The sequence below is a fragment of the Callorhinus ursinus genome, unplaced genomic scaffold, assembly GCF_003265705.2.
Source record: "Callorhinus ursinus isolate GAN/ISIS: 27379988/994484 unplaced genomic scaffold, GSC_fseal_2.0 scaffold12, whole genome shotgun sequence".
Classification (NCBI taxonomy): Eukaryota; Metazoa; Chordata; class Mammalia; order Carnivora; family Otariidae; genus Callorhinus; species Callorhinus ursinus.
In genome coordinates this window covers 47,872,869-47,885,926 of record NW_027397074.1, presented here as the reverse complement: position 1 = coordinate 47,885,926, position 13,058 = coordinate 47,872,869, and the positions used below count along the sequence as shown (strand labels likewise).

Here is a 13,058-nt window from a genome sequence, read left to right as displayed (position 1 = left end):
GAAAGATATTGCCTCAGTAAACTAAAAAACTCTCCAATGGTACACACTAAAAAGACCAAAACCAATGCTGTAAAAGCTCAAACCAATGATTAAGAACACAAAATTCAGACACTCTCCCAAAAAACAGGAAAAAAAATGACACAGAGTGAAAATTATAAGGAAGAAGATGGCATATATAAGGAACAGAAAATAAACAGCCAACCAAAAGGTATTAGTTTCCCTGAAGAATGAAAACATTGAACAGATCTGAAAGAATAATCAAAGATGAAACATAAGGAAACTTTTTTAGCTGCCAAACAAATGGTTTAAACAGATTACACTCACTATATTCCCAACTAAATTAAGGAAAACAATACTAGACAAATATATGACGGCAAATGTGACATTTACAGAAAAAATGAAAAACATTCTATAAGCAATCAGACATAAAGAACTAGTTACTCATAACAGAACAAAAATCAAGTTGGCCATAATTCTCTCGCCAACAACAATAAACATTAACTGATAAAGAAATGACTTCTAATCAAAAATGGCACAGCAAAACTCCTCAAAGCTCACCAAAAACAGCAAAAAGTATGACAATAACAACCACCACCCCCCAAAAAAAGGGAAAGTTGAACAAGGAAATAACTACAATCACAATTAACACATTTTGAGACACATCTGTTGTGCCAAACATTTTAAATTGTGGCCCACAATAAAATAGGATGCCAAGAGCTGGCACATACTCCTCAGGCCTCAGGAAGAATAGAGGGTCAGGTCCAGGCTAGCATAAAAGGATCCAAAGGCATAGGTGGGATGCAGGACATGGAACATCAGAAAACCACAGTGGAAATAAAAGATGCATTTATTAATCGGTTAGCTTCCTAACCAATGAAGATAAGAAAACAAGCAGCAGCCACTAATTCTTAGCACCAAGGGCCTGTGACTGGGGGCCAAGGGGGACTCCTGTTAGACTGACCAACCTCTTAAACCCTGAAAACTGAGGAAAATGGGTCCCCAGGGCAAAGGAAAAAATAAACACAGTGAGAAGGTGAAAAGACTCAGGTGGTCTGAGCTCATTAGTCTCTCCCTTCACTTCCCACATGATTCTTCAACAAATTTCTACCACCATTTTTAAAATGAGTAATAAAATGAAGGGGGGGGAATAAACAGGGGAGATGAACCATGAGAAATGATGGACTCTGAGAAACAAATTGAGGGTTCTAGAGGAGAGGGGGTGGGGGGATGGTTTAGCCTGGTGATGGGTATTAAAGAGGGCACGTTCTGCATGGAGTACTGGGTGTTATACGCAAACAGTGAATCATGGAACACTGCATCAATAACTAATGATGTAATGTATGGTGATTAACATAACATAATAAAATAAAAAATAAAATAAAATGACTAATAACTGGAGAGCAATTAACAGAGGACCTATGTGTAGAAATTGCAAATAAAGTAAAAGAGGTGAAAGAAAGACATGAAGGAAATAGGAACCTAAGCAAAAGGCAGAAAATGTCCATTGCAAGAACTTCCTGAGGAAACAAAAGGAGAAATCAGACAAATAGTTACCACTGTTATCAATGAATTATCAACATAATTTATTTAAAAAGCTCAAGCAAGGGGTGCCTGGGTGGCTCAGTTGGTCAGGCGCCTGCCTCAGCTCAGGTCAGGATCCCCGTGTCCTGGGATCAAGCCCCAGGTCGGGTTCCCTGCTCAGTAGGAAGTCTGCTTCTCCCTCTGCCTCTGCCCCTCCCACGACTTGTGCTCTTTCTCTCTCTCTCTCTAATAAATAAAATCTTTAAAAAAAGAAAAAGCTTAAACAAAAGCTATAGGGATGAAAGCCACGGTAAAAGCAATAACAAGAGGGGTGCCTGGGTGGCTCAGTCATTAAGCGTCTGCCTTCAGCTCAGGTCCTGATCCCAGGGTCCTGGGATCGAGCCCCACATCGAGCCCCACATAGGGCTCCCTGCTCGGCGGGAAGGCTGCTTCTCCCTCTTCCACTCCCCCTGCTTGTGTTCCCTCTCTTGCTGTGTCTCTATCTGCCAAATAAATAAATAAAAATTTTTTAAAAAGCAATAACAAGACAAAATAAAAACAAACTCAAAAACATGATAGAGAGACATGGAAAAAATCACACCAATCAAAATGGAAAGAAAAAATATATACAAATAATTAATGAAGAGATGCTAGCTTTGGAAGACGAAGTAAGGCTAACATTTATAACAATGATATTAAGGGGGCGTATGGGTGGCTCAGTCGGTTGTCTGACTTTGGCTCAGGTCATGATCCTGGGATGGAGCCCTGCATAGGGCTCCCTCCTCAGGGGGAAGTCTGCTTCTCCCTCTCCCCTTCCCCCTGCTCATGCTTGCGGCTCTGTCTCTCTCTCTCTCTCAAATAAATAAATAAATAAAATCTTTAAAAAAAATGATATTAAGAAAACTAAACTACTGGGGGTTAAATGCAACTGATGAATTATTGAACGCTACATCTGAAACTAATGATATACTATAAGTTGACTAACTGAATTTAAATAAAAAAACAAATCTAAACTAGTAAAGCAGAACCAATATTCAAAGCTATAATGGAAGAATATTTTCCTGAAATGAATAAAAACTTGAATCTATCAATTCCCACCTTGTCCCAGAACAAACTGATGCAGAATTAATCAACTGTCAATATGCTAGTTAATTTTACAGTTCTTTAAGGATTTAAAAACTAAGTTAGATATGAGACAGGCAAAAAAAAGTAATTGATTCAATAAGAAGTTTTGCAAATAAATTTAAGTCAGCCTCAGACCTTTCCACATCAACTGTCAACACCAAATGGAATGTCCAAAATTCTGAGGGAAGCTAAGAAAACCTTCATGTATAACAGCAATAAACAACTCTCAAGAATGCAAGAAGACTTAGAGGCTTTCCTCAAAACTACTGGAGGATTAAATTCAACTAACCAAGAAGTGAATCAAGACAATTCAGGAACAATAAAAACAAACTGGCGGTAAGCTTTGAGTCCATTTAGATATGGATAGGATGAAACGACTGTGAAAACTGTGATTACTAAGATGTATGAAAATATTTTAAACTTTGACCAAATGGATAAGATACCAACAATAACAGAATTTGACAAAAAGAGAGGAAGAAGAAAGTGTAAGTATGCTGCTTTCCTTATCTTTAATAACAGACTCAACAGACACTGCCAAACATTGAAATGCAGCTTTAAAAAACTGAAAATATCTGTTGTAACAAATTACCAACACAAACTTTTGCTTAAAACAAGAAAAATTGAAAATAACAACCTTTAACCTCTTTTCTATTCTTGTTTAGAAGGGTCTTTTAGAAACTAAAATAAATTGCTGTGAATAAATATTTACATAAAATTCATTTATTCCTTCCATTTCATCTATTCCATTTGTCTGTTAGAATATAATAAAATAAATGTATATTTTAAAAACATATTATTCTGGGGTCGCCTGTCTGGCTCGACTGATAGAGCACACAACTCTTGATCAAGTCCCACAATGGGCATAGAGCTTACTTAAAAAAGCAATAATAAAATAAAATTAAAATTAAAAACATTTTTCTGCTTTGGAAATTTTATTCTATGCCTAAATTTGCATCTCTGTAGACAAATATATCAGCTTCATGTTTAACAGGTGCTAACAAATGTTAAATCTGGATGGTAAGACTGAGATAACTTTGGTGGCAGTTAGTTTTGTGTTTTGTTTTCTTACTTGCACTTTTAAATACTGCTTGGGTTTTAAATAGTACAGCTCTATACTTTTTATAGAAATCACAAGATTATAATTTTCCACAAAAGTTATTTTTAAAAAATAAAGGAGCAACATCAATAAAGTTTGAGGGGAAAATGTAACTATATTTTTACCATAAAATATTAACACCCTATACCATTCCTGGGAACATTAAATTATCCTATTAAGAGAGGAAGTGAAATTAATAAGTTAAAAAATTATAATTTGTGATATAAAAAGATTCACAACATTTAACAGATATAGAAAAATAACAAAAATTAGTATAGGTCTAGACAAAAAGTGAATACAAATTTTAAAACATTCTCAAAAAAAGGACTAGTATAGTTTAATAATAATTTATAGTTAATAGCTTATGTTACCATAGCAAAGAACAAATGGCAACAAAGGCTGTGTGGGTGTTGGGGGGTGATATGTGTGAGAACAAGCTCATGTGTATACCCATGCCTGTGTGTGGAGGTGGTACAAGGAGTGGGGAAACAGGAAAGGAGAAAGAAACAGTGTATTAAACCCTTTGCCTATCACGGGGAGAAAGATTCATTTCATTTTTGGATTATGGCAAAACTGAAAAGTAAATACTAATAGAAATAAAGAAAAGAGATATGTATGTGTACGTACCATCCAATACATAGGAGATCCAAGGACAGAGAATCCCCAACTCACAAAGAGATGGAGAGCAAAGGAAATACAATTAAAAGTACAGAATATCATACAGATGAAAAATGACCAAATACATAGATTATAACAATTGTAAATGGGTAAAGGGAAATGATCTTCAAAATGGGTTTAAAAATCCAATCAAATTTTCTGTTTGCAAGAGATGCATCCAAAATAAAATTACAGCGTGCCTGAGTGGCTCAGTTGGTTAAGTGTCTGCCTTTGGCTCAGGTCATGATCCCAGGGTCCTGGGATCAAGTCCCACATCGGGCTCGCAGCTCAGCAGAAAGCCTGTTTCTCCCTCTCCCTCTGCCTGCCTCTTTGCCTGTTTGTGCTCTTTCTGTCAAATAAATAAATAAAATCTTAAAAAAATAATAATAAATAAAATTACAGATTAAAAAAAGCACAGACAACAGCAAACTGAATTCAAAGCAAGTAAAACAAAACAAAAGCAAAAAAAGAAATATTAAATGAGAAGACAGAAAGGGGAATTTTATATTGATAAATTTTGCAAACTCACCAAAAAAGTAAAATATTATAGACATAAGCTGAATATACAGAACTAGACTATATAAACCAAAATGCTTAGCTATTCAACAAAAAAATGACAGAAAAAATATACTAATGAAAGACTAACATTCCAGTCCTGAGCTACAACAGATTAATAAGGGAATATACCAAAAAGAATGCAGAAATTCTAAAATCATAATTTATGCTCTACCTTAATTCCAGAAATATTTACAAATTTTATGTGTACCATTAAGCCACAAAGGAAATCCTTAAAAATACAACATAGGAAAAAGTGTCTATTTAGGTCCATGTTCCCTTTCTAAAAGCACACAAAAAAAGAAATGACAAATTGACAGCAAAAGTTAAACTTAAAAAAAAATCACTCTGAAATTTGAAAATTCTCCTAATAAGTTTGTCTTCAAAGAAGTAATAGCCTTCTATCTATGACTCTCAATTGTTCCATATCTTTAAAAAGGTATTTCAACTGAAAGCTCTTAGAAGATCTTTTCATCCATTCCTCCCCCTGACATGCACAGATCACAATGATTTTTACATATTTACCAAGCATATACCATATATTCAGCTTTCTGGCTGATTATTCAGTGCAATATGCAAAAGTAGAAAGGCCCCTAACATTAAAGGAGAGTACAATTGAGTTGAGGAGTTAGGAAAATCAAACAGCATTCACCAACATAAGATAAATATAGAAATTCAGAGGAAGAGGAGACCAGAGAAGAGAGGGAAGGCTTATTTATGTGACTTGAGTTAGGACTGGAAGATAAAAGAAACTGGAAAATCCAAAGAAGAAATGAGGAAAACATTCTGGTCAAGATTACTACATCGAAGAAGGTTAAAGAATGAAATGGTTAAATACTGACAGTTATAGTAAGTTACTATAGTAGATATAGCCTAGGAAGAAAAACACTGAAGTACCAGACCAAATTGTTTATCCTGAAAAACAAGCTGCAGTAAGATTTTAAAGCACAACGGCTGTGGTTGCCAGCTGAAGTTTGGAAAGGTTCTCATCACTTTGAACATCCATTCAAATAGACTTCCACTTTGAGGTATATTTTGTATCTCTAGAGAGAATAACATTACGGATAAATGATGATCTTTATTTGCCGTTTGGGAAACTGACCACAGCAGAGCTAAGACACTGGCCAGGCTTCCACAGCTACTTCGTGCAATTAGAGGAAAACAATAATAGCTGAGATTTTAAAGAATACTATCACATTCATGCTCTTCTTATTCTTTAAACTACAAACTATACACATATCACATTCCCATAGTTTAATACAAAAAATTAAAATAATTAAACTAAAAAAAAAAAATCTCTCTAATCAAGAATGCCGTTTACCCTGAAAAGAAAGAAGAAAACAGGCAGATTTAGCATTGGTTTATAATAAAAAAGGTAAAGGACTTGGACTGCCAAGTAAATGGGAGTGGGAGGAAATAAAGCATCTTAGTTTCTGAGCAAAATGCTGTTATTAAGTATAATTGCATCAACTTGATCCAAATCCAGTATTTCTTATTCACTGAAAAGAAACATATTAAAATAGCAGCAATTTCCTCTACAAATAAACACATTCAGCCAAGGAAGTTGAACCAAAAAAGTTTAACTCTAAAGGTAATAAAAAGCAGAAGCAAAATTATTTCACTGCTTCTAATTCCAAATGATAACTTCTAAACATAAATACACTATAGCTAAGTCAATAATAATCACTTTTAAAATTCTAATACAAATTACAATGAAATTCTTTCAGTCTAACTCTATACTTTTATATGCTAAAGTACATAAAAATAAGAAAAATTTTCCAATGAATAATTAAAAGCTATTGTTACATAGTAATAAACTGTGGAAATCATTAATGGCAATATTTACATTTAATTGTTTATAATTATGATGTTGAAAAAGCTATGAGAAGAAATAGGAAGTTTCACTTACAAATACCTCAGTTCAGAGGTGACAGACTACTTCTGAATATAGCATCTTGATTCACACTACATGGAAATTTGGTTTTTCACTCCGAACTATTTCAGTTATTTCTGGACCCTTAACTCATAAGGTGCATCTGAACTGAAACCATAAATTAACCATAAATATCTGCTCAGAAACTGTATCTTTGAGCTTCTCTGAGTACCGTGACTCTTGAAATGTGTAAATAATATATGTGTAAAATAAGCATTTCAACTAAATGGTCTCAATAAGATCTTTCCTATCCATCACTCTCCTCTGCCCCACATACACACAAAAACCACAATGACCTTTTAGTATTTAAACCTATAAGCCAAGATAAGCCACATACCCATCAGTGTGGATCTGTCTTCTTACACCTGAGTTGTCACTTGGGAGGCCAAAGAGAAGAGCTCTTGGATGGATATATGGACTACTGCAAGAATTACTCTCCCAGAAGAGAAATACTTGACATTGCCCTGCTGGCAAGATGTTTTTCCTGTTCTAAATCCTTTTAAGTAAATCTGATTTAAAATGTCTGGTGAATCTAAGTGTTTGGTTGAACTTAAAAGACTATCTGGTAGATGTTGTAAAAGCCAATCTTAAAATTTTATATTTTTCTTCAGATACAAAATAACTATAATTTAGTTAAGTGCATAGCAATTATATGATGGTATTTTCTCATAAAACATGAGAAAGCAACTTCTTTTTAAAATAGTCAATGTTTTCAAAATGGTGTTTCTATTTTTCCAGTATTCAGGCTTCAGATTAACCACTAATGCAAATATGAATACCCTTCATTGAGCTTCAACAATTTTACACATCCAATCTCTTAATTTGGGAGAATTAGTCATACTGATCAGATACTACAGGTGCCACTGAAGAATTCTACATATGGTTTTTAAATTTCAATAAAATTATCTAAATAAGCAGAACTGACTAGATCTAGGGAATCTATAAAGCTTTAGAGAAAGTTGAGTTTCTAGGGGGAATGTGGCTAGCTCAGTCAGTGGAGCGTGCGACTCTTGGTCTCAGGGTTGTGAGTTCAAGCCCCACATTGAGTGTAGCGATTATTTAAAAATAAAATCTTTTAAAAAAAAAAGAGAAAGTTGTCTTTCTACGTATTTACTGGGATTTTCAATTCCTAAACATAATCTGAGATGCTAAAGGTTAGTCAGGATCTTGCCTTTTATACTGACAACCTAGAAAAATTACACAGTTATGTCTCATTTCTCTTATTTTTGATAAATTTTGTAAATTTAAGGTATGGATTTTATCTTTCATTTTAAAAGCAAATTGGCCCTATTTAAAATCTGAACTGTCTTAAGTACATAATCATTAGCAATTCTGCACCACTTGACATAATAAGGTCTGAAACAAGTTTTGATGTGTAATAGTCTCAGTCTAATAATAACTGATCTCTAAATGGAACCCATCAAATGCCTGAAGAAATCCTTTCCTATTTTAAAGAAAAAAATCTATCAGATAAGCCATTTTCTTTAAATCTTTAATTTACAAAAGATATTTCACTAGAGATACTAAATAAAAATGATTGAGGGGATTAAGGAGTGCACTTATCATGATGAGCACTGGGTGATGTATGGAATTATTGAATCAATATATTGTTCACCTGAAACTAATATAATACTTTATGTTAACTATCTGGGAATTAAAATAAAATAAAAATGATTGATGAAGGCTAAGTAAGACCTTTTTATATCCTTTTCCAATAAAAGTTATATTTTAAATTGTTTCCATTGTTAACATTCACACTACAATGTCACTTGTCATTCCTAGTAAAATCACTTGCTATTGTTTCATAAAACTTCTACAAAATTCCTAGACTAAGATCCTAAAAAAAAGTTAAATCACTTACTGTAAACAGCCCACTCTTACTGCTACAGGAATATGGGGAAGCTGAGTAGCCCACTTCAGTGTCACATCCTGATAAATATGCAACATGTTATTATGGTTTCCAATCAAAGTATTTGTTGTTCCTTCAGAAACTGTATGTTGAATATAGAAAAGAGGATAATAAGAAAACAGTTATTTGCAATAGTATAACACTTTTAAGGGATTTATGATACAAACTAATTCTAACGTCTTCATGGAAAAGCATAAAGTAATAAGGTATTTATTTTAAGTAATAAAATAGTATTTTTCAACTTCAAGCACCAATATCAAAAATTAAAATAATAATTTTACAGACTTGGGAACTATAAGTAGATAGCAGCCAACATTTTTGCATTTTATCAAGAAAGCATGAATTTCATTAATATTTAACACAATGAGCTAATGGTTCTTACTGGGCACTGGCTACAGATAAGTCATTCCATTAGGCATTACTATGCTCCTTTCTGCTTATAAAAGAATCTGGTGTTCTTTTGCAAATATCTTGAACTGCCACTTTTTGGAAAGCATAAATGTATACCTGAGGCCAATTCTCCAAGACCTTCTATGCAAGGTAAAATGACTGACAAAACCAAATGTGTGCTTTATATCAAATGTGTATTCAAACTTTAAAAGTTAAAATTTCCATTACACGTTCTGTATAAAACTATTTTCTCAGATGTTTAAAATATATGCGTGTGAATTTGGCTTTTCCTGATGTATATAACAGAGCCTTGACATATGGAAAAGATAAAAGAAGAATCCTTCTACCCACCTGAGCAATACGGGAGAAAACAACTTGGGCTACAATCAAGTTTCTTCATGAATCGAATCTGTCCATTATCCTTAAGGCAAAAAAAGTTTCTTTCACCAAGAACAAAAACAGAAGATGCTGACTGATTGAAAGAGACAATACATATATCAAGTGCTTGCTCTCCAATATTTAGAGTCCAATCCACCTACAAAGGAAAACCTAAAATCAATTTAGTTGCTAAAAACAAAGCATTTCAGTCACTTTCATATCAATACAATTAAGAAACTGTTTTACAACAAAGCAGACATAAAGATTGGCTGTCTTCATTCACTTTTTTTTTTGCGATGACCGTGTTTCTGATATTTTATACACTCTAGTAGACTTTGTGCCATCTTTTACCAGATGATATAAGCTCTTCAGTGGTTCAAAATTACTCATAAATTTGGGGAATGGGGCAGGAAAAAAGAATACTCATATAAATTTAACCAAGGAGGTGTAAGACCTGTACAATAAAACTATAAAACATTGATAAAAAAAATGAAAAACACTAATAAATGGAAAGATATGCCAGGTACATCAATTAGAAGAATTACTATTATTAAAATGACCATTCACCCAAAGTGATCTACAGATTCAAATTCCTATCAAAGTTCCAATGGCATTTTTCACAGAAATATAACAGAAACCCTAAAATTCATACAGAACCACAAAAGACTCCAAATAGCCAAACCAATCGAGCAAAAAGAACAAAGCTCGAAGCATCAAATTACATGATTTTAAAGTACACTACCAAGCTATACTTAGCAAAAGCAGCACACTGCTGGCATTAAAAAACAAAACAAACAAACAAAAACAACCTAGACCAATGGAACAGAAAAGAGCCGAGAAATAAATGCATTTACAGTCAACTGATCCTCAACAAAGGTATCAAGAACACACAGTAAAGACAGTCTCTTTAACAAATGGTGATGGGAAAACTTAATATCCACATGCAGAGGAGTGAAATTGGACCCCGATCTCATACCATATCCAAAAGTCAACTCAAAATGGGTTAAAGACTTAAACATAAGACCTGAATTTGTAAAACCATTAGAAAAAAACATAAGGAAAAGTTTTTTGTCATTGGTTTGGGCAATGATTTTTCAGATATGACCTCAAAAGCACAGGCAACAACAGTAAAAATAGACAAAAGGGGTTGCATCAAACTAAGAAGTTCCTGCACAGCAAAGGAAACAATTAACACAGTGAAGAGACAATCTATGGATGGGAGAAAATACCTGCAAACCATCTACCCAATAAGGGGTTAATACTCAAAAATACATAAGGAGCTAGACAACTCAATAGCAAGAAAATATCCTGATTTAAAAATAAGCAAAAGAATTGAACAGATATTTCTCAAAAGATATACAAATGGCCAACGGGTATACGAAAAAATGCTCAACATGACGAAATCATCAGGGAAATGCAAATCAAAACCACAATGACATATCACCTCACCCCTGTTAGAATGGCTATTATTAAAAAGACAAGAGATGGGGCGCCTGGGTGGCTCAGTTGGTTAAGCGACTGCCTTCGGCTCAGGTCATGATCCTGGAGTCCCGGGATCGAGTCCCACATCGGGCTCCCCGCTCGGCGGGGAGTCTGCTTCTCCCTCTGACCCTCTTCCCTCTCGTGCTCTCTATCTCTCATTCTCTCTCTCTCGAATAAATAAATAAAATCTTAAAAAAAAAAAAAGACAAGAGATAACAAGTGTTGGCAAGGATGTAGCGAAAAGGGACTCCTCATGCACTGTTGGTGGGAATGCAAATTGGTACAGGACTGTGGAAAATGGTAGGGAGGTTTCTCAAAAAATGAAAAATAGAATGACCATATGATCCAGCAATCATACTTCTGGGCATATATTCAAAGGAAATGAAAACAGGATATCAAAGAGATATCTACATTCCCATGTTCACTGCAGCATTATTTGCAATAGCCAAGATATGGAATCAACTGAAATGTCCATTGATGGATAAATGAATAAAGAAAAATGAGATATTATATAGAATATATATACTATATAATGTATATAATATAATGGAATATTATTCAGCCTTTAAAAAGAAGGAAATCCTGCCATTTGTGACAACATGGATGAACGTGGAGGGCATTATGCTAACTAAGTGAAATAAGCCAGGCACAGAAAAACAAACACTGCATGATCTCACTTACATGTGGGATCTAAAAAAGGTAAATGTATATAAACAGAGAGTGGGATGGTGGTTGCCAGGGTCTGAGGGAAGATGGAAATGAGAAGATGCTGGTCAATGGGTACGAAGTTTCAGTTACACAGAGCTAATAAATTCTGGAGACTTGATGTACAGTCTGGTGACTATAGCTATAATACTGTACTGTATAGTACATATACTTGAAATTTGTTAAGATAGATCTTAAATGTTAACATAAAAAAAGGTAACTATGGGAGGTGATAGATGTGTTAATCAGCTTAATTATGGTAATCATTGCACAATGTATTTATATATCAATAGATGTAGTTTACCATAAGTTATATAATTTTTATTTGTCAATTATACCTCCATAAACCTGGAGGGGGGGGGAAAGGCAGGTAGAGAATTGGTTGAGAGAATGCCCTATGCAAAGTGAACCACCTATACAAAGATCTTAAGACAGAAAAGGAATGATCATGACTTGTTCAAAAAATACATATATAGGGTGCCTGGGTGGTTCAGTTGGTTAAGCGACTGCCTTCGGCTCAGGTCATGATCCTGGAGTCCCGGGATCGAGTCCCGCATCAGGCTCCCTGCTCAGCGGGGAGTCTGCTTCTCCCTCTGACCCTCCCCCCTCTCACATACTCTCAAATAAATAAATAAATAAATAAATAAATAAATCTTTAAAAAAAATACATATGTACACATAAGGAAGTTATCTGCTTCACTGAAAAATTTCCCTAAGAGAAACTTCCATATTGTGTTTACCTTGCAAATCAAATTTGATAATCAGTAAAACCTAACCAATATTGTTGTAACTATAATATTTTAATATAAAGACAATTAAAAGTGTATCAATATGTATATACAGAGCAGTCATCAAGCTGTCCCAGGAATACAGACAGGATCCTCTATACCTCAAGAGCTACTCCAGGGTAACTCCGTATCTCTGGAACATGGTCAGTGTTTAAGAAATGCTTCTTAAAACAAGGAAGGAAGGGGAAAAAAAAAGGAAAAAAGAAAAAGAAAAATAAAACAAGGAAGGAATGAATGTAATGAACATGCTTCTCAGAATTCAGCCCCCGATCAATATTTTTAAATTAAAAAAAAAAAACAGAAAAGAGGAAAGACATGGGCTGACATATACAGACATATACTGTATTCAGACAGCAATGACAGTGAGATGGCTCCACAAAAGCATCGGGACAAAGAGGAAATAAGACTGCCCTCAAAGTTAGGCTCTAATCAACAAATAATGGATCAAAGAAGAGATACGAAAACTCACACTAACGATACAAATTTCTGACCATCAAGATTTGACTTAGATATTTATCT

The 13,058-nt window shown here is 34.2% G+C and overlaps 1 protein-coding gene across 4 annotated transcripts in view; it reads right to left on the bottom strand.

The window, feature by feature from the left end:
• Positions 1-13,058, bottom strand: part of BBS9 (Bardet-Biedl syndrome 9) — a 474,925-nt gene that overhangs the window by 348,341 nt on the left and 113,526 nt on the right. For all 4 annotated transcript variants that reach the window (XM_025873123.2, XM_073899047.1, XM_025873126.2 and 1 more), the window contains 2 exons: positions 9,538-9,721; positions 8,749-8,878 (listed from right to left, as the gene is read on the bottom strand). In XM_025873123.2, the coding sequence (XP_025728908.1) occupies positions 8,749-8,878; positions 9,538-9,721 (314 nt within the window). The remainder of the gene's footprint in view (positions 1-8,748; positions 8,879-9,537; positions 9,722-13,058) is intronic.